This window comes from Caretta caretta, chromosome 1 (genome assembly GCF_965140235.1).
Source record: "Caretta caretta isolate rCarCar2 chromosome 1, rCarCar1.hap1, whole genome shotgun sequence".
Lineage (NCBI taxonomy): Eukaryota > Metazoa > Chordata > Testudines > Cheloniidae > Caretta > Caretta caretta.
In genome coordinates this window covers 265,601,996-265,623,586 of record NC_134206.1, presented here as the reverse complement: position 1 = coordinate 265,623,586, position 21,591 = coordinate 265,601,996, and the positions used below count along the sequence as shown (strand labels likewise).

The window sequence follows — 21,591 nt, the reverse complement described above, 5'->3', positions numbered from 1 at the left end:
TATTGGCCAGAGTTAGATCCGTGTCACCATTGGCTGTTTAGAGATTAAGGCCATTTCAGCCTATCAAAAAGCGTTTACCTCTTCAAATAGAAAGGATATAAGGGTAGGGTGGGCTGTAGCAAGATCATTCTTATCTCTATTTTACTTTTGTTACTGTGAGCGCTGTTTGACGCGAACACCAATCATGTCAGGCCGAGGAAAGCAGGGAGGTAAGGTGCGGGCTAAGGCGAAGTCTCGCTCCTCGCGGGCTGGGCTGCAGTTCCCGGTGGGCCGTGTGCACCGCTTGCTTCGCAAAGGCAATTATGCGGAGCGGGTGGGCGCTGGCGCCCCGGTCTATATGGCTGCGGTGCTGGAGTATCTGACCGCTGAGATTCTGGAGCTGGCTGGCAACGCGGCGCGGGATAACAAGAAAACCAGGATCATCCCCCGTCACCTGCAGCTCGCCATCCGTAACGATGAGGAGCTCAACAAACTCCTGGGGAAAGTCACGATCGCTCAAGGGGGTGTCCTGCCCAATATCCAGGCCGTGCTACTGCCCAAAAAAACCGAGAGTCACAAGGCAAAGAGCAAGTGAAACCCGAAGAACAAGAAACCGGCATCTTTACTCCAAAAACACACCAACCCAAAGGCTCTTTTCAGAGCCACCCACAAAAATCAAAAACGAACTGTTATCACTCATTTTCATAGTAGTAAACAATACGTTAATAGAAAATAGCTATGCTTTTACTGTTCTTGTGAAATATTAACCAGCAGCACTTCGGTTGGGCGTCTGGTGTTAGGTACAATCTTCTCTACATTCTTTCCTCACCAGGGTGGTAAAGCAGCGTTCATATAATGCCTTTTTCCCCTTAAAAGATCAAGCTGTGCGGATTGTTACGAGCCAATCCTTGCACAGCGGAGCAGGCTTTTCAAACTTAACCCTGTTCTCACCAGTAGACTAGAAAAGGGACTCTTGTCTATAGGTGATCGCCAAATTTCTCCTTACCCCCACCTGGTGGCCGAAGCTACATTTTCTCAGGCGCGCACAACTCCTCTCTTCCCTCTCACAAGAAGCGTGGTTATAGTCGCTCACTCCCCTAACAATTTATAGACGCTCGACTCCAGCCCTAGTACTGAATTTTCTTAGTACAACGAACCCCAAGAAAACGAAAGCTTTACAATCGATTTGTACAAGTGTTCCCATTTATTTGCTTTCTAGCAAGGGCGTCCGCTCTAGGGCGCGAATGACACAAATAAACCCCTTTTCCTGGGTGCTGCTTCATGTTCACTCCCAATGAGCCCACCAAAGTATGATTTATTGGTCCCTTTCCTGTGATTTTAAGGGGCAAGATCGAAAAGGGAATTTCTCCCTTCCATGAAAAGTACCGTGAGGTTATTAATAAACGAACCTCGTCAGCAATTTTGGGGCAGGAATGGATGGTGTTGGGTTTCTTTGAATGACAAGAACCTTCTTTCATTTCACTTTTTCCTGGGCGCCGCCTTCTTTGCCTTCATCTTTCCTTAGCTTCCGATTGGCAGCCTTGGGCTTCAACGCTTTGACTTCTTGGCCTGGGTCGTTTTTAAAGCTTTCCGGGCTCTTGGCTGCTTTCTTGGCATTTTTTCTGGCTCCTTTTCGCGATCTCAGACTTGGGCAGCTTCACAGCTGGTTTCATAGGCTCTGCCATTGTTTGTTTTGGGGTTGGTTGTGTGTTTGGTGGGGTTTGTTTTTTGTTTTTGTCCCCTCCACTCCTCCTAACCGGCATACTTTCCTTGTTCTCTCCCGACTTCCTGCTGATTTTGAAGAAATGAGAGGCCCGGGTGCTTTGGTCTGAACCAAGATGTCCCCGGTCACCAGACACTTGATGCCACTGTTGCTTTTCTCCACATCGTACCCTCTGGCGCGCCAGCTAAGAGCAGCCAAAGAGAGCCCTTTGCGCTCCTTAAAAGCAGACACTGCCTTGGTGATCAGCTGGGACCCGAGGACTTACGGGGTTTGAAGCCTCCTGCCGCCGCCTTCAGCTTTTCAGCGGAGGCTTTAGCTCAAAGATCGGACACAGCCGGAGCAGCAAGAAGCGCTGTTTCCGACATACTGTACTAACAGAATTTTTCTGTAACTCATTTAAGGCGGGGGACGGGGAGAGAGCACAGCTGGCTCCTGTGGTCGTACACCAGAGGTATTCTGTGATTGGTGCATTAAGGAGCCCGACCGGGAAGGACTTTTCTGCCCGCTCAGGGTTTCGGTTTGTGGGTTTTTTTTGTTGGTGGTGTTCCCCCCACACCCCCGAGTTAAAAAAAAAAAAAAAGTTTTCTTTTTCACAATAACTGCCACCGAGTCATTTGATTTTACAACTGGGTGAAGGGGAAGCAGGGTATTTTTATTCAGTAGGGCTTCTCATTGGATAAACTAATGACGAGGTAAAGAAGAACTGATAAATTAAAACTGTAGCCTTGGAAATAAAATTACAACGACAAGGGAATCCGTCTTTAAAGGGTTTCCTCCAAATCAGGGTAGAAAGGTAATGATTTCAATTTTTTTTTCAGTTCAAATTGATTTTGAAGAGGGGGGACCGACTTCCTCTGAATTTTGAATATGAGAGAAGAATTGGTTCCCTTAACCAAGTATTTTACCTCCTAAACACAGTAAATCTATATATGTAATTGTCATAGGGTACATTTATAGATATTCCAATGCAACATAAAAAGTTATTTTTAAGTTTTAAAGACATTTTATTATTTGAATTAATTAAATTCCAATGCATACTTTGTTTATTAAATGCAAAAAAGCAAAGTAGTTGTTAGAGTAATATTTTGCATGTATTCTCAAAAGCAAGAAAGATTAGGATTTTTTACACCATTATTTATGACAACATTTTGCTAGTCAGAAATTGTTGCTGTAAAAACCTGAAGTTATATAGAGGACATTAATTAAAGATCAAAATGCTTTCAATCCATTATTTCTTTTCCCACTTACATTTAATAGAATGCAAAAGTGCTTTTGGTAAACTACACAATTAATGTTAGCTCTATAAATTACTCATATTTGTATTGCATTGTGAACTGCATGAAAACTTTATACCTAGGGATCGTTTTGTTTTGTTTTTTTATTTGTTTTTTAGCACTAATAGAACATGATTCAGTGTTTTGGGTTTGTTTTGTTTTTTTTAAAGGTAATGAGAGACTTACATCAGTTCAAAAATGAGCTCATAAGCTCTAGTTATAACTAATCAATTAAAGGTTCACAAAAAGATCTGAATTATACATCTGAATTATCCATAACAATAAAAGTGAGTAAACTGTATACTCTGTCCATTCCACAACACAAGCTAGAGATTGTTGATGATAATCTTGGTTGTAACCTGGTGAAAACTAAGCCACAATCAGGTCCTAAACAACAGGGAAGAAGCTGATTTGCTATTGAAGATAATAAACCATGATAAATAAAATTAAGGCACATCGTAGTAATAAGTAATAACAGTAATAAGAAAAAGAATACTTGTGGTACCTTAGAGACTAACCAATTTATCTGAGCATAAACTTTCGTGAGCTACAGCTCACTTCAAGTTAATTATCCAGAATCAACACTGGTTATTTATGAAATATAATGGTGGTTTTTGCTTTGTTTTTCCCCTGTACACTATGTTGTGGACATGCCCTCATGTAGTTATTAGAAACAATAGTCAATATAGCTTAATGAATCCCCAAGATAAAATGAGAGAAGTCAGTTAGCACTTTTAGTATGACCCTTTAAAGGACTTCTTTGTCATTTAAAAAAAATGCCAATATGTGAGACATGATAAACATGTGATGGTTACTACAAAGCATACTCTGATGAAATGCGAAGAATACATGGAAGCTATTAAGATAAGCAATCTCCTCCTTGTCTCCTGTTTTGATTCATCTCAATTTGTGTTTGTTTTTTTTTTTAAAAAAAGGGTGGTGTAGGGTTAACTTGGAAGAGAAAGGGGATGAGAAAAAACAGTTCCATGTTTCATCCTTAATGTAAAAGTCAACCTGAGAAAGGCTCAGAGCAATATGATTTTAGAGAATTGTCCATAAAACTGAAGCACAGGAGGTAAGATATGGATGCATAGTTTGCTAGTGGCATGGTATTGTCAGTCTGGTTCACTTGAAGAAAAGGAGTACTAGTGGCACCTTAGAGACTAACCAATTTATTTGAGCATAAGGTTTTATGAGCTACAGCTCACTTCATCGGATGCATCCTGTAGCTCACGAAAGCTTATGCTCAAATAAATTGGTTAGTCTCTAAGGTGCCACTAGTACTCCTTTTTTCTTTGCGAATACAGACTAACACATCTGCTACTCTGAAACCTGGTTCACTTAGTTTCCTCTTAAAGAGAAAATTATGCTAACATCACCCCGAAAATGAGGATGTTTTAAAAATACTTTGAATTGTCTGAGTGTCTGTCCTCACCTCGGGGTATAAATAGCTCATCTTCCCCAAATTACAAAATATATTATGAAAATATGCATTTTAATTTGTTAATGATTTTATCTGGTTCCAAAACTGACTAATGAACCCTGGTAATCATGATCTTTGCTTCATTCAATACTTGTACATTTCATGTTGCTTCATGATAGGTGTACACACAGTCACTCTTCCCTCCACCCACACACCCATTTATCCATTCATAAACACCCCACATGGAACAATCCTGCACTTGGGGAAAGCCCAGTGTCCCAACCAGACTCCTACACAAGCCACTCCCCCCCTATTTCAATTAAACTCACTCCCCTGAACTCTATCCAGATGTAGTCCCCGCACATGTCACATCCCTTTGCTCAAATCCAGACACTCCCATGCTCTCAAATGCCTCCTCTCCACCGTTTGCACATTGTCACCATTTACCGTGTACCCTCCTCTAGATTCCAACTTTCTAGAATGCAGGATATGGGGGTAGCAGAGCCGTTTGTTTTTCCTCTCTGCTGCACTTCTTCCCACCTGGCCCTTCCCAGCTCAAGTGCCACTTCTTCCCCAACAACCATACATTGTTACTATTTTTAATCCAGTAGGACCTAAAGTGCCCAACCAGTGCCACAGTCCTATTGCTCTAGGATTTGTACCAACTAAGGCCTTGTCTACACTACAGAGTTTTGCCAGTGCAAGTTATGCCAACATACAGCCACCACTGTAATTAAACCGCTGTTGCATGCCCACACTGTGCTCCTTGTGTCAGTGGAGCACATCCACAATAGCAGCTCTTGCATTGACACAGAGAGCAGTGCAGTGTGGGTAGCTTTGGGAAGGGTTTGCAATACCTCATGGGGACAGGTACAGTGTCATATGATGAAGATTTCTAAGTCCCATCATTCCATCGGCATCCTACTAGATTGCCAACTGCTTTGGTAACCTGCAATCCAGTCATCTCTGTCAGAAAGCATGGATCCTGCACTGCTCTTCAGTATTGTGTGGTGCATTATGAACACAAGGCTACAAGAGGAGCCCAACGGGAAGCTATTCAGCTGGGGATACCTTGAAGGAGCATGATAACACTGAGCCACAATAATGTGTGTTGCTATAATGTGCTGAGCCTGGCATTGTTTGTCTGCACCGTGCTACGAACCTTATAATGATTGCTGTGTGTGCCTGAAAAGTAACACATTTTAAATCATTTTTTTTAAGTAGCACTTAGTAATATGACCAAACTGACATTGCTGAACACTAACACAAGAAGCCCACAGTGTGTTGGGGGAGTGTGAGAGACTCTGTTGTGGAGGGGAGGGGGGAGTATGTGTTTGTGTTAGGGGAGAGTGACTGTGTGGGCAAGTTATCTCTAAGTTCAGACAGCAGCTGGAAGTAAACAATCCTGAGGCAGAAGCTGGTGCACAGACAGCTGGTGTCCTCCTGTCCCTCCATCTCAGCTCAGCGGAGAAAAGTACACCAGCAGGGGGAGGGGAGCACCCCAACATCAGCCCCCTACTCACTCCCTGGCTCTGCACAGCACAAGTCTCTTCCTCTCCCTCCTCGCAGGTAAGCGGCCCACCCTGCCTGCCACTGTGGTCCTAGATCTGGAGAGAGCAGGATTCTGCATTAATGTTTTGATTCCATGGTTCCCTCTGAGTTCTCCCACAGCCTCCTCTCCCCACAGACCAAGGAGACCCACCTGTTCCCTGTAGTCCAGGCAGAAGTGCATTTGCTGCCAAGGAGCCGCCATGCTCAGCTGGGCAGTAGCTATGCAAGCTGTCCATGCTGAGCAGTTTCAAAACTTCCTGAGGCTTTGAAAGGGAAGGGGTGCATGCCTGTGTAGCTGGGTGCAGGGCAGTGGAGTTCAAAACGTGAGCAGAGCGGTCACAGTGGGCTTTGTGGACTGGGATACCTCCTGGAGGCCAGTTACAGCGACACTGATGCTTTGTCGATCTAACTTTGCTACATAAAGCTCTACGCATCTTGTCGAGGTGGTTTTATTTTGTCAGCGAAGCAGAAAAGTTTTGTCAGAAGGAGGAGCATTGTACCGTGTGCACCTCTGCTGTTTTGTTGAAAAAAGTTGCCTTTTGCCGACAAAACTGTGTAGCGTAGCCAAGTCCATGGCATAGAATAAGAAACGTTCCCTCCCCGGCAGCCTACACTCTAAAACGTCAGGGCAGACAAACAAATAAGCTGTTTGGAGGATTCCAGCAGGAGGACTGATAAGAAATAAGAATGCCTTTGCACCAAGATATTAGTGCTCTAAGACTCCCCATACTACTACTGCCAAAAGCGCCCCACTGGGCCCCAGCCCTAGAGCTGGGGAATCCTTTTAAATGTTGACCGTTTGATGCAGAGGCACTGGCATCACTTTTATCTTGGGCACATCCTTGTGGGGCACCTCTAAATGCCCAGGGAAGCCCTAAAGTCAGTTACCCTCATGCCATCTCCTCTCCACACACAAGAACAGCTCATCAACCTGCATATATCCATGTCCACTAACCCCTTGTCTCCCAGGCAAGAGGTGTGGGGTGGGGACGGTTGGTTGGTTTTGTTTGTTTGTTCATGTTTTGTCACTTTTAATTGATATTTTAATTATTACGGGTTTTTACACCACTTTATTAAGGCTTTTTAATGTTGTTTTTTGGGGGACAGGGGAACGGAGAGAGCATGACATGTTCTTTAGTTTTTCAGATATTTTAATTTCAAGATTCACATATGCAAAAACACAGAGGTATCAGAAATTAGGGGAAAAGAAGCTTCTGTCCCTTATGCTTGCAGTTTAGTTTCTGGAAGGCCACACACAGACACATCACACAATCTTACTGGACACTCCCCAAAAAGATGAACATTCACTGGAATTCAGTTGCTAAGGCATCGTTGCAGTTTACCATTCAGGTTACAATAACTTGCCACATGGTTATTCACTGTCCAAATCTTTGTTCACACAGTGTTCAGAGTGCCCGACAGTGCCTCATGCCTTTACAGAACAAAGCCACTGAGCTGCCAGGCTCTGAAAACCAGGACATACAGAATTATGGTGCACAATTAACTAACCCTTTGGAGTTGTCAGTAGCCACTGAGGATATATTGTAAGTATATTTCAGTGAGGGCTACCCTATATTAAGTGGACATGAGGAATGGCTTACAAATTAAATAGCAAAAATAAATAAATAAATAAATAAATAAATAAATAAGTTAACACAGAGTTAGGCCGCCCAGTCTCGAGGCAGGAGCCATTCACCAATGAGGTGACCTCCCCTGTAGTGTGGACTTGTTCTCCTCCTCCTGGCAGTCCTCGCTGAGTCTCTGCTTTGCACCTCCAGGACCACTGCCTTCCTTATACCTTGTGCCTGCAGGAATCAGGTGTCACTGGCCCGGTGTCTATGCAGGGAGGCTTCTGCAACTCCGCTACCATGGGCCTGCTCCCTCACACACCAGACAAACACGTAAGAGTCATCCCTGAGTAGGCACTCTTCAGCAGCACCCCACAGCTGGGGACTCAACACTTTCCTTGCAGTTCCAGCCGGGGGTCTCTGCTCTGCAGGGCCAGGACCGCAGTCTCCCCCACCCCTTGTACCCTAGTGTCTTGGACCCCTCGGATGTGCAGGAAACCCTATGCTATCGGTGCTGCCCTAACTCTACCCCAACCCTACTGCCCACTTAATTTCCAACAACAGTAGAAATAAAAATCAATACAAACAAAAGCATCTTAAAAAATCAAGATCAACATTAATCATTACAATTGGAAAAAAATAAAAATGGAATTCTGACAAGCCTAGGCACAGATAAGAGAAAGTTAACCAGTGCAGTAAGATACATAAAAGCTACTGACAAGAAGTCCCTGTATTAGGGAAAAATTCTACATAAAGTGGTATGATTGAAGTACAAAAACCAATTAGAAAAGAGGTATGATGACATAAAAATAGCATGGACAGCTAAAGTTACATAAAATGAAGCTTGCATATGCATATTGTATGGGTTATGTAAGACACAAGGCTTAATGTTGATTGGATAGTCAGATAATGCGGAAAGGTATAAATAGTTTAGTGTGTAATGGGGTAAAATCCTCAGGAAAAATCCATTGTGACCTGCCTATGCCCCAGGAGAAGGTAATTGATTGATAGTTTTTTTCCTGAATATCTGTCATTCACTGCTTTCACTGCACATGGTCAGCAGTACCCAATGCACCCCATGCTCTGTCTACACAAAATCTGTGGCTTTTAAAGTAACCATCACATACTATTTTCTGCACAGAACAGCTGCCTCATTCAGCTCCAGGGTGGATAGTGGTTCATGGAATAAATCAGTGGTGAAGGAGGCTGTTGTCCACAGAACCTCTTCATCATTTCTTGAAGAAGTTGGAAGATTGCCAAGGCCCCAGGTCTCACTGAACACTGACAAATGCATAGCTGGACAGCAAGCTGGATCACCTGTGTGTTAGTATAGTTAAAATAGGTGTTAGATTTTATACAGGTGTGTTTAGTATTTGGACTTTATGAAATGCTTGTAAGTTGCTGCATGTCTTAATCTCACTTATAATATCTTTATCCGATGCTATAAGATAATATTTAAGTGTTTGCTTTGTAACTATAAAAGTGTTTGCTCTAAAACTATAAACTGGCACGGTCAGGATAGAAGCATCACCAAGTGTGAAGTACAAGTTCTTTGGGACTGGGAGTAACCTGAATATTGTGGTGATTTTTGGTGTAAGACACCATCTGGCACAAAGGCAGGTTTGCTTTCGGAGGCTTGCTATAGTGCTTTAGGAGCTCACACTGGTTACTTAGTTGGTGAAATGTAATTATAGAACATACAACTAGTTTGTGGTTCTTGCCTTGTTCCGTGACATTCTGCCCTGAGGTTGGCACTCATGCGCCTGAGCTACTCTAGGCAGCTCAACAGTGTATACTATCTGAAGTACTAGTACAGGCGAATCTAGACCTTCCCATAACTAAAGTGCCTACCCCTCAACTAAGAAGCCAGGGGGAACCACTAAGCCCAGGCTGCAAATGATTATGGGGGACAAAAAGGAGAAAACAGGATTTTGAGTAAGATCAAAGGTTGAAAATCAGGGATCCGCAAGGGGTACCAAGCAGAGGAACCCCTACAACCCCCACTACTATTCAAAGGAGTCTACAAAGTCAGTGGACACCACCCAGAGGAATTCATCCCAGAGACACGAGCAGACAAGGGACAGGAAACAGGCCTGGCAGTTGCAGAGTACCCCCATTCAACTTCCTCCTCCTGGAGGGATGGATGGCCATCTTGGCCATTGCCAGGAGGAGGTTTATGGGGAGGACCTATGAGTGCGAGGCCATAGGCAGGGTGTTCACAGACCAGGAGACATGGGGAAAAGTGCAGCCAGAATCTCAATAAGAGATTCTGGAGGAGCTGGGAAAGGAGCTGAAACCTGATGCCCCATATATAAATGTGTGCCAGTGTAGCCCGCTTGTCGCAGAAGGAATCGGTGTCAGAGGAGATAGTGAATGACTCCAGTTGGAAGGCATGCACTGTTTGAAAGTAAAGTACTGGTGTGGGTGGGTCTGGGTCTGCCCAAAACTAAATGCCCTCCCCCTCAGAAAAGGGAGGGGCCATTAAAACTAGGTTTCAATTGATTTATTGGGACAACTAATGAAAAAACAGGATTGGGAGCGCAGGTCATAAGGTAATAATCAGGAATCTGGTGGGGGACACCAAGCAGAAAGTTCCTGACAGCGCCCACTGCTCTTCAAAGGTGTTCAGGGAGTCAGTAGACACTGTTGGGAGTGAAGGTATATTTAGGCCTGACAGAAGCCTGCTGTGGATTTTAAAGAGTCTGTTCTGATAATGTTCAACTACGTAAGCATAAGTAGGACTGGGCATGTGTAAGAAATTGCAAAGTCATCATATTTAAATTGTGGGAACAAGAAAAGATAAAGTAACTAAAAAGCTAGAAAAGATCAGTTTGAACTAACACTAAACCTGTCTTGACAGGGGAGGAGAGTTAACATGTGTCATAAATATAAAGGGAAGGGTAAACCCCTTTGAAATCCCTCCTGGCCAGGGGAAAGCTCCTCTCACCTGTAAAGGGTTAAGAAGCTAAAGGTAACCTCGCTGGCACCTGACCAAAATGACCAATGAGGAGACAAGATACTTTCAAAAGCTGGGAGGAGGGAGAGAAACAAAGGGTCTGTGTGTCTGTCTATATGCTGGTCTTTACCAGGGATAGACCAGGAATGGAGTCTTAGAACTTTTAGTAAGTAATCTAGCTAGGTATGTGTTAGATTATGATTTCTTTAAATGGCTGAGAAAAGAATTGTGCTGAATAGAATAACTATTTCTGTCTGTGTATCTTTTTTGTAACTTAAGGTTTTGCCTAGAGGGGTTCTCTATGTTTTTGAATCTAATTACCCTGCAAGATATCTACCATCCTGATTTTACAGGGGGGATTTCTTTATTTCTATTTACTTCTATTTTTATTAAAAGTCTTCTTGTAAAAAACTGAATGCTTTTTCATTGTTCTCAGATCCAAGGATTTGGGTCTGTGGTCACCTATGCAAATTGGTGAGGCTTTTTATCCAACATTTCCCAGGAAAGGGGGGGTGCAAGTGTTGGGAGGATTGTTCATTGTTCTTAAGATCTAAGGGTCTGGGTCTGTAGTCACCTAGGCAAATTGGTGAGGCTTTTTACCAAACCTTGTCCAAGAAGTGGGGTGCAAGGTTTTGGGAAGTATTTTGGGGGGAAAGACACGTCCAAACAGCTCTTCCCCAGTAACCAGTATTAGTTTGGTGGTGGTAGCGGCCAGTCCAAGGACAATGGGTGGAATATTTTGTACCTTGGGGAAGTTTTGACCTAAGCTGGTAAAGATAAGCTTAGGAGGTTTTTCATGCAGGTCCCCACATCTGTACCCTAGAGTTCAGAGTGGGGGAGGAACCTTGACAACATGGATAAGAGAGACTAATACCAATGTATAAGAAAAGCTACCAAAAAGTTCTAAATAAGTTTGTGTAACAAAAGGTGGTTGAAACTGTATTGTCCAGTGCTGGAAGCAACTGTGATGAGATGGTCCTAATGAGCGTCCCGCAGTAAACCTCAACTCAACAGACATGGCCCAGAGAAACTCTGTCCAGCATCATGAGTAGACAAGGGAACGGACATAGGCCTCCCCAGTCGCAGAGCACCCCTTCCTCCCCCATGCAGCTTCCTCCTCTTGGTATGATGCATGGCCATCTTGGCCAGCACCAGGAGAAGGTTGGTAAGGAGGTCCCATGACTTTGCAGGGCCACGGATGAGGTGTGCCAGAATCGGGAGGTGTGGAGAAAAGTGCAGCCAAAATCTCAGTAAGAGGTTCTGGAGGAGCTGGAAGAGGGCTGCAACCTGACACACCCTAAGTAGAGGTGTGCCATGGTCTCTGGCGAACAGGGGTCAGGGTAGTCAGTGAACTGCATCATGTGAAGGTGTGTAGTCAATAAGGCATGGGATTACAGGAAGAGAAGCGAAGCCCTCATGGTTATGACAGTTGAATGCTGCCCTGGAGAACTGGATTCTATCCTGGCCTCTCTCATAGAGTTCCTATGTGATGCAGAGCAAGTCACTTAAACCACACTTTTTAGCGGTGGTCATGAATTGTGTGTTCCTTATTTTTTCTATGCCTTACTTGAGCCCTTTTGTCTGATTTGAAGAAGTGATGAGAGCTCATAGCTGCATCTGAGCAAAATGGAAGTTCTGGTTGTATATATTATGCTAAGTACTCTGAAAAATCAGGCCCTAGCCATCTGGAATCAGACACCCAAAATCCATGGATGTTTTTTCTTTAATCTCCGTGTTATTTGGCTCCTCATCAGAGAAATTGGATTAATCATGTCACCTCAACTCACAGGGGAATTCTCTAAGATTAATTAATATTTGGTGAGCATTATGATACTATGGTGATGAAAGCCTGTGAGAAATGAATAATTGTGTTCAGAGGAAGGTCCGAAGAGTGTGTAACAAATAAAAATATTTCCAATAGGCTTTTTTTTTTTTCTTGTTCAGTTCAAATGTTATATCAAGATTGTATTTTGGCAGTGTGTAACATACTGTTTTCATTTATTATATTAAGAGACATGTCATATTTTAGACATATTTACAGCTGGACTTGTCACTTGCTATCTGTCCAGTACCTTGTATTATGGGGAAAGTTGAGTTTCTATCAGAAAGTTCTAGCTTTTTGCTCCGTGGGGGGGGGAGGAAATAATCTGTTATTCAAAATACAAGTAATCTTAATGTAAAAGCTACAGAGATGAAGAAAGAATATTTATTATTGTATTGCTATTGTATGTTTTTGTTGTTAATAGTAAATACAGCAATGTAACAGTATTTTAAAATTCTGAAGCTTGAAAAGGAGTGTTTTATTTTCTTCAGTGTCCTAGAACCCTTAGTGATCATTTTAATCCATGCTTTCTAAAGATCAGCAGACACATAGTTAAATTGTGTTTTAGTAGCAGAGTTAGCATTAAGGTGTATTACAATTTGATATACACACGTGACAGCAAAAAAGTTATTTTTTAAAGCAATTTCCAAGCCTTTCCCACACAAAATAATTCTTTCTATTTATCAGTTATAGAAAGGAATTCCTCTATCTGTCCTGGAAAAGGACTCTGGGTTTCTGCTTGATTATTTGTACAGCCATTCAATCAGTAGTCAGACTACTTACAGTACGGTACAGCAAAGGGAATAATAATATTGGAAAAGGAACATACGGACGTAATGAACGAAAGAAAATAATACGGTATCCGATAATACAAGAGGGCCCTGCTCTATCTTTGGATGAAATACAGTAAATGCACTGATCACATTAGTTCTCCCTTCGCACACTTGGGGAAATGGCGACGAATGCTGGGGAGCTGAAGAAAGGTGATGTGTCCCGAAACCTGATTGGTCAGATTTTACTGCAGATTGCAAATCCATAAAAACCAAAGGAGCAGTTTGAAACCAAAATAGGCACAAAAGTGAAGCAGTTTTACCAGAAGATCCTCCAGAAGGCAAAATAAGGTAATGGCAAATGAAAAATGCCATTTGACAGCTGCTCTTATTTAAACAATTAACAGAGACGCCAGGTATTGCCAGAAAATCAGGGATTCATTTGAATTAATAATTAGTAGAGGTAGGATTTGATAATTTGCCAAAGTTTGAAAAAATGATTATATATATATATATTGCGGAGTCTAAATGGAATAATGCTCAGACAATGGCAAGCGCAAGGGCCGGGCTAATAAGCCGCCGCTTTTCTTCTAACTCAAGCATCACGAAGACAGAGGCTAGTGGGGGAGGATAACAGAGAATAGACCCCGCCCATGTTTTTCTTGACAGTTTTCAATCAGGTCGTCCCCACGGATCTCAGCCTCAGGTGATGTTTCATTGCACGAACTATAATCTGCAGTTTCCACGGTATGCATCTGATGAAGTGAGGTGTAGCTCAGAAAGCTCATGCTCAAATAAATTGGTTAGTCTCTAAGGTGCCACAAGTACTCCTTTTCTTTTTATAATCTAAACTGCACTCGGTAAACGGTAGGGGGAGGGCTATCAGAAAGTGCTTCTCCATAATGTCCATGGTATTTCAAAGCTTGGATCGCTTGTAGGGGTATAAAACGTATCTCGAAGAGAATACTGAAGAAACTTGAAGATTCTGATCTGTTATCTTCATTAAGCATGCTTTACTTTTTCCTTCTCCCAGTCAGACCAAAACATCAACAATACAAAGGCGCTTTTCAAAGCCTCCCTAGACTTTCACAATAAGAACTGTTACTTTTAGTAACTTCCTTCAAAGGTGTGGGGAAAGACTTTTACCTTACACATCAAATCGTTTATTATTATGTGATAATTCCCAATTTCTTAATCTTTATCAGCAATCTGTTCACAGCCATTGATCTATGAGAAACATTGTATGAAAGCAGCTGTCTGCTCTCTAGTTCCATATATATATATATATATATATATATATAATCTGAAACAAAAATTGAATGCTAGCTGATACCTATAAGAGGTCTCAGGAGAAAACTCACAAAAAGTCTAACTCAGTTCTTTCCTGTTGTATGTGGTACTTAATTTTTAATTTGTACCATATTCAGAGAATAGATTTAAATAAAAGTATTAAAGTGATTTTAATAAGGGGTAGGTGGTTCTGAATACTGTCTAGAGAAAAAGAGCCTTTTCAGGGAGATGGCCTTGGTGCTCTCAGAGCTACTGTTTGGGCAGCCGGCTTGCAGCAGCCGCAGAGGGACAGCAAGCTATATCTCCTAGGAAGGGATACCCGAGGACTTTCCGGTCCAGGCTAGAAAGCTTAGTTAAAACTATTCCTCTCACAGCAGCTTCTGCCTCCAAAGGGGGGCAGGGGGAACCCGTGAGTAAGGGAAATGGAGAGACTGGGGATGAGTTAGAGACCAAAATACCTTTTCTATCTGGCTAGTGGGCCCCTGATTTGACACACTTATTAGTTTGAAAAGTCCACTCTGTTAACAGATAAATTAGTGATAACCCTCCCCTGTATGTCCTCCTAGGGACTATTCATAACCTACTTAAACAATCTCTACCCCTGCCGGTCGGAGGTGGGAGTTTGAATACTCCTTTAGTATAAAATTGTTGGGGGGGGAGGGGAGGGCGAGTATCTAATGATTTGTGTCCATTTTTTCCACTGATTTGTTAGTCTCTAAGGTGCCACACGTCCTCCTTTTCTTTTTGCGGATACAGACTAATAGGACTGCTACTCTGACATTTATTAAACCAAGTAGATTATTGTGAACAGAAACAGATTAGACTGTAAAATAGAAACTTAATCCTTTTACTAGGTAAGTATTGCAACGCAAGTGATTACTGTTTAAAAATTCCTTCGGTCTCGCGTGTTTAATTAAGGTTTCAGGGAGGACGAAAGGACTAAAGGTCTCAGTCTCAAAGCGGGGTTAGAATTGAAGGATCATCCAACCCTCCAAATAACCACAAACTGAAACATGAAACACAATGAAAAGGGGGGGATTTTATTGTGTTTCAATAAAACAATAAATAAACTAGGGTTTAGTTATTACCCTTCTCTGTCTCCAGAGATGGGTGTTCGACTGTAAGAGAAATAAGGAGCGGGAATGACATTCATAAACTGGCTATTTTGAAAGAGAAGTCGTGAGACGTGGAGCCTCCGATATAAAAGAACAAGAAACTGAGATAGTAGAGAAGGAAAGGTGGAGTCTGTTTCCGAGAGAGGAAACCGCACAAATGTTCGGTGCTGGGCTGTCCAGGAATCGCGGGTTTCAGGGAAATGAGCTGTGGTGCAGCCACATTGGGAAAGCCGTAAGCTTTGGGAGAGTGGTGAGGCGGGAAGGGTCCTATTTCAAGAGTACAGAGCGGGCTTTTCAAATTTTCAAATTACCCAATGACATATGGCTCGTAACCATCAGCCAATCAAGAAAGAGAGTTTGCCTATAAATACAGCTAGTGCCACAACAAACGCTTCTCTTCTTCCGTTTTCTTTCAGAAGAAATAGCGCTCTGTGTTTCTTGCAATGGCCAGGACCAAGCAGACCGCCCGTAAATCCACCGGTGGCAAAGCCCCCCGTAAGCAGCTGGCCACTAAAGCTGCCCGGAAGAGCGCGCCTGCAACTGGGGGAGTGAAGAAGCCTCATCGTTACCGACCCGGCACCGTGGCCCTGCGAGAGATCCGCCGCTACCAGAAATCCACTGAGCTGCTCATCCGCAAACTGCCCTTCCAGCGCCTGGTGCGTGAAATCGCCCAGGACTTCAAGACCGACTTGCGCTTCCAGAGCTCGGCCGTTATGGCCCTGCAGGAGGCCAGCGAAGCCTACTTGGTGGGGCTCTTTGAGGACACCAACCTGTGTGCTATTCACGCCAAGAGAGTCACCATCATGCCTAAGGACATCCAGCTAGCCCGGCGTATCCGCGGCGAGAGAGCTTAAAGGCTACTCAGCCCTCTTCCAAATGACCCAAAGGCTCTTTTAAGAGCCACTAAAGTTACACTTGAAGGAGTTGTAGCACACCTATAAGTAAGTCTCTAAGATGCCACAAGTATTCTTTTTCTTTTTATAATGTAAGTGTTGTTCCGCGGTGGTACACCACTGTAGGTAAACTGCTTTTTAATTTAATAGGAGTAGTGTTCTGTCTTTTCAGTAAATGCACTTATTCCCTATTAACTTCTAAAGAAAACCCGAGCCAAATACAAAGTTGCTATTTAAAGCTTTAGCTTCAAGTCCCTTTCCCACTTTGGGGTGATCATTTGACAAACTCTAGAAATATTTCATATGAAAACCCTTTGCAATTCGAAAAACAGTGATATTTCCTCTTTAAAAATACTCAACTACATCGACTTCTGTAGGGAGCTGGGGGTAGTCAAAGGATTCCTTAGTTTACTTTTAACCAGATTTATCACGTGGAAACCTTTATTCTCAGTCTGGCTAAAAGTAACCTGTAAACAAGCCGCCAATGGGTTACTTTGGGGTGCGGTATGTGAATGATAAACAAGGTTTGAACAATTCCTTTGTAAAATTCAAGCTAATCTAATTGGAAACGAAACACAAATGTGATCTTTTTCAGAGGAGGGAAGGAAGGTGGGAGACAAAGAAAGCGGCATTCCTGTGTCCTATTCTCCTTAACGCCGCGTATTAAACCAGCTAGATTCTTTTGCTTGAAGATGTATCAGGATGAAACTGTAGACAGAGAAATTCAATCATTTCACTTTTGCAAATAACTATTTAAAAACTCCTCCAGTCTTTCATCTGTTTAAGGCAGGACTGAAGGAAATTAAAGAGATCCCTCAGGAGGGTGCAGTACCCCATAGTCACAGAGGAGAGAATTACTGAAGGGTAGTTGTGCCAACCTCTAAATAACCGCAAATTAAAACACGAAATACGAGGATCGAGAGACGTTTCATCCCATTCTGTGGGTTAACTATTATCCCCGCCCCTTAGCTCTGGGGATTGATGTGCGTGATGGGTGTTCAGCTGTAAGAGAGAGAGCAGGAATGACATTGTTTAATGAACTGGTCGTTTTGAAAGAAAAATAGCGAGACACGGAGCCTCTGATATAATAGAAGAAATAAATATGCACCGAGGTGGCAGAAAAGGGAAGGCGGTTTTGTAGACCGAGTGGCGGGGGCGGGGGCAGCAGACGAACGCGGCACTGGGGTGGTTCCGGGTGCCTGAATTTTAGGGAACCAGCCAGCTTGTGGCGACCGCTTTCGACCTGTGCTTCCAGAGCTCGGCCGTTATGGCCCGATAGGAGGCCAGCGAAGCCTACTTGGTGGGACTCTTTGAAGGTATTAACTTTAACTGTATTTTCCACTGCATGCATCCGATGAAGTGAGCTGTAGCTCACGAAAGCTTATGCTCAAATAAATTGGTTGGTCTCTAAGATGCCACAAGTCCTCCTTTTCTTTTAACTTGTGTGCTATTCACGCCAAGAGTCACCATCCTGCCCAAGGACATCCAGTTACGCCGGCGCATCCGTGGTGAGAGGTTTACAGGCTGCTCAGCTCAGCCATCTTCTGCAACTTCCAAACGACCCAAAGGCTCTTTTAAAAGCCACCCCCATACCTTTGAACATTTGTTATCTTTTAAATATTTATTAATGTTCTTCTATTAACAGTCCCAAATAGCAAGATTATTCAGATAAACTAGAGAGGGAGAGGGGAAGCATCGAGTTTTACCTTCAGGAACTTAAAGAATTAGAGAAACCATGAGGCAACCAACTATCCTTCAGGCAGATATGATTGATACATTTTGAATAAGCAGATAAGAATAATATTAATGGAGCCAAAACTTTTTTAGTCAAATTCAGTTAAATAGAGAATTTAACAGTTTAATCTGATCAAATTTCAATTTTTATTTACCGGACCAAACAGTTTAGCCATATTTTATATTTCTTGGGGGTGACACCTCACCGAACTATTGGTTGGGAGCGGCAGAAAAGAGAAGAACGAGAGACAGCGACATTTTGCATTAACATTCTAAAACCTGATATAGTTTAAATTGACTTAATGCCATATTTACTAGAGCGAAATCAGTCACCCCACGATATAGTGAGCATATGCAATGAAAAAATAACTTTCATAAGTCACCTGAGACTAAAGCACATTAATATTTTTAAAATAAGCTTTGTTAGAGCTTGAAAAACACAAGCAACAGCAATTAGTGATATCAGAGCTCTTTGGGTGAGAAAGTGGATGGCTCTTAAAAGAGCCTTTGGGTTAAAAGTGTAGGTAATCTCACAACAAACCATTTACTTGGAGCTGGTGTACTTGGTGACGGCCTTGGTGCCCTCAGACACGGCGTGTTTGGCCAGTTCCCCCGGCAGAAGCAGGCGCACAGCGGTCTGGATCTCCCTGGAAGTGATGGTTGAACGCTTGTTGTAATGAGCCAGGCGAGACGCTTCCCCCGCAATGCGCTCGAAGATGTCGTTTACAAAAGAGTTCATGATCCCCATCGCCTTAGAGGAAATACCGGTGTCCGGGTGAACTTGCTTCAACACTTTGTACACGTAGATGGAATAACTCTCCTTCCTAGTCTTTCTACGCTTCTTATCACCCTTCTTCTGAGTCTTGGTCACAGCTTTTTTAGAGCCCTTCTTGGGAGCGGGAGCAGATTTTGCTGGCTCCGGCATCTTAACAAAAAGTAATCTGTTTTAAGAAACTCGACGAACACTAATCTGCTATTCCTGTACACGTAAAAACAGCAAGTATAGAAAAAATGGCGGCCGCCCCTCAATTTATAGAAGCCTTATGCAAATTAGGTGTTTCCCTTTCCTCTTTCTTATTGGATCTGAGAATCAGGAGCCGTCCCCTCCGGCACATTTTACCTGTCTATTGGTCAGAGTTAGATACGCATTACCATTGGCTGTTCAGGCAATAACTTTTCAACCTATCATAAATCATTTAACTCTCTAAAGAGAAGTGGTAGGACCGTGAGCCAGAGAGTGTCATTTCTTCGCTGTTCTTTTATTAAGTTGAGTGTTAGAGCACAACGATGTCCGGCCAGGGAAATTAAGGAAGTAAAGTGAGGTTTAAGAACAGGTCTCGCTTCTTGTGTCCCTTCTCTGAGTGTAGTGAAAATATGCTAATGCAAAATAACGTATCCATCCCTTTATGTTCTTTCGAAACAATCATTAACGGCACCCTTTAGAAAGTGCATTAGGGTATTTACGAGAGAGTTGTATTAAATTAACAAAATGATAAATTATACACACATCTTCCTTTCCAGGTTATTTTTGCAGTTACGAACGAAACAATATATATAAAACAGCCGATTAATCTGACTGGAAACCAAATAAAAATCCCTGGGAGATAATTTGTCGTTTTCTCAAGATCGCCCACCCCGAATGCGCGAAGGAGAGTCTATATGACACTGAATCCCCCTTAAGAAAAAAATAGTTGTTACTGGCCAATCCTTGCACAGAGTGGGATTTTTAAACTACAACTGGTTTAAATCCACTCTCAAAGAGGGCAGAAAATGAACTTTTATTTCTAAATCGCCGTTTCCGATCACACCCTGTTCTCTATCCCTCCCCCTCCGACAGAGACTGAAGCTGACACAGGAGTAATGATCGTAAATATCTTTCCATAAACAAACTCCTGCCAATAGATTTGAAATACGCCCCCCCGGTTGATTTCTAGCAGGAGTGGTAAAATTACAGTAAGAAAGGTACACAGTAGAAAGAAAGACTATCTCCAGAGGCTCTTTCATGTTCCTTCTGAATGATGCACAAACGTATTCTATTTGCCTTTTCTTTACTGTGATTCTCATGTGGCTAAGCGAAATGGGAATATCTGCCTTTCACTGAAAAGGCACCATGACGTAAGTGAATCTAGAGTTTCAGCTCCTTTTGGGAAAGAATGGGTGGCTCTTAAAAGAGCCGTTGGGTTTTTTATGGTAAAGATCTCACGCCATTTCACTTCTTCTTAGGCGCGCCCCTCTTAGCCTTCACTGTTTTGGGTTTCGTCGGCTTGGGCTTGGCCGCCTTGGGCTTCACAGCTTTGGCCTTAGCCGGGCTCTTGGCTGCCTTCTTAGGCTTGGCGGCAGCTTTCACCTTTTTCGGGCTCTTGACCGTTTTCTTGGCTGCTGCAGCTGGTTTCTTCGCTTTTTTCGGACTCTTTTTCACGGCCACAGCCTTTTTGGGTTTCTTGGCGGCGCTGGCGGGTTTCTTGGCCGCTGGTTTCTTAGGCTTTGTCACTGGCTTCTTCTTGGGCGCCTTTTCCTTGGTCTCACCCGACTTTTTACCGAGCTTAAAGGAGCCCGAGGCACCGACACCCTTAGTATGAACTAAGATGCCCTTGTTCACCAGACTCTTAAGCCCCAGCTTGATGCGGCTGTTGTTCTTCTCCACATCGTACCCTCCGGCGGCCAGGACCTTCTTAAGAGCGGCCAGCGAGACCCCTTTGCGCTCCTTGGAAACGGACACCGCCTTGGTGATCAGCTCGGTCACGCTGGGACCCGCGGCCTTGCGAGCTTTGAGTCCTCCTGCCGCCTTCTTCGGTTTTTTAGCTGGAGCTTTCGAAGCTGGAAGAGGAGCTGCAGCCGCAGCTGCTGTCACTGCAACAGCGGGCGCGGTTTCAGACATGGTCACACCGTCGATTTACAAACGCTCTACACACGCCTCACTACAGTAGATGGCTTGTATTTATAGAGACGAGCTCGTCTCTGATTGGTGAGTTTAAGAACCCGCCCAGCTGTAAGGCAGACAGAGCTCTTTTCCCCGCTCAGTTTGTGTTTCTTCGGAGAAAATAAAATGTATTTTTTGCACAATATCTGCCACAGAATCACCCCATTTTACAGTCATGAGAAGGTGATATAGAACATTTTTATCTGTCAGTATTTTCTGTTGAAAATAATAATACTGTGATAAAGAAGACCCAATAAATCTTGCATCCTGGAGCTTGATGTACCTCTGAAGAGAGAAAGTTTTGTTTTTCTTTGTAAATTAAAAATGTTCTTTTAGGAATAAGATCAGAAAAAGAATGCAGTACTAATCTTTAGACAGTCTTCTCCAAATCATATAAGAAAGTGAGTGATTTGTATCAATGTTCTCATTATAAACTGATTTAAAAGAGACAGAGGTAGCACAAACTCCCACAAACTAGATTTCAGCTTTGCTTACCAAGGTCTATAACCCTTGAATACTAGGAAATAGTACTGACTTAACTTAGGGGATCTTTCCACACCATCTAGACTAAAG

General features: G+C 43.1%; 4 protein-coding genes and 1 pseudogene across 7 annotated transcripts in view; 2 read left to right on the top strand and 3 right to left on the bottom strand.

The window, feature by feature from the left end:
• The window catches only part of LOC125630009 (histone H2B 8), a 41,790-nt gene extending 22,591 nt beyond the window's left edge, over positions 1-19,199 (bottom strand). Inside the window, exons 1-2 of one of the 4 annotated variants that reach the window (XM_048835393.2) lie at positions 18,640-19,199; positions 7,081-8,835 (exon numbers count right to left, since the gene is read on the bottom strand). In XM_048835393.2, coding sequence (XP_048691350.1) covers positions 18,643-19,023 — 381 coding nt within the window. In that variant the 5' untranslated portion in view covers positions 19,024-19,199 and the 3' untranslated portion in view covers positions 7,081-8,835; positions 18,640-18,642. Of the gene's footprint in view, positions 1-7,080; positions 8,836-18,639 lie in introns of those variants that run through there. The other 3 variants (XM_048835395.2, XM_048835394.2, XM_075124253.1) reach the window with 3 other exon arrangements.
• On the top strand, positions 185-618 carry LOC125630008 (histone H2A.J). Its single transcript, XM_048835392.2, has one exon. It carries the CDS (start codon positions 185-187, stop codon positions 572-574), a length of 390 nt encoding a protein of 129 aa, XP_048691349.1. The 3' UTR covers positions 575-618.
• LOC142070544 (histone H1.10-like) lies at positions 1,161-2,477 on the bottom strand (annotated as a pseudogene).
• Positions 15,892-16,511, top strand: LOC125629999 (histone H3). The gene has a single exon (XM_048835382.2). It carries the CDS (start codon positions 15,915-15,917, stop codon positions 16,323-16,325), a length of 411 nt encoding a protein of 136 aa, XP_048691339.1. The 5' UTR covers positions 15,892-15,914; the 3' UTR covers positions 16,326-16,511.
• Positions 19,200-19,341: 142 nt separating the features above from the next.
• LOC125629985 (histone H1.03) lies at positions 19,342-20,997 on the bottom strand. The gene has a single exon (XM_048835369.2). The coding sequence runs from the start codon at positions 20,974-20,976 to the stop codon at positions 20,308-20,310; it is 669 nt and encodes a 222-aa protein (XP_048691326.1). The 5' UTR covers positions 20,977-20,997; the 3' UTR covers positions 19,342-20,307.
• Between the last annotated feature and the right edge of the window lie 594 nt (positions 20,998-21,591).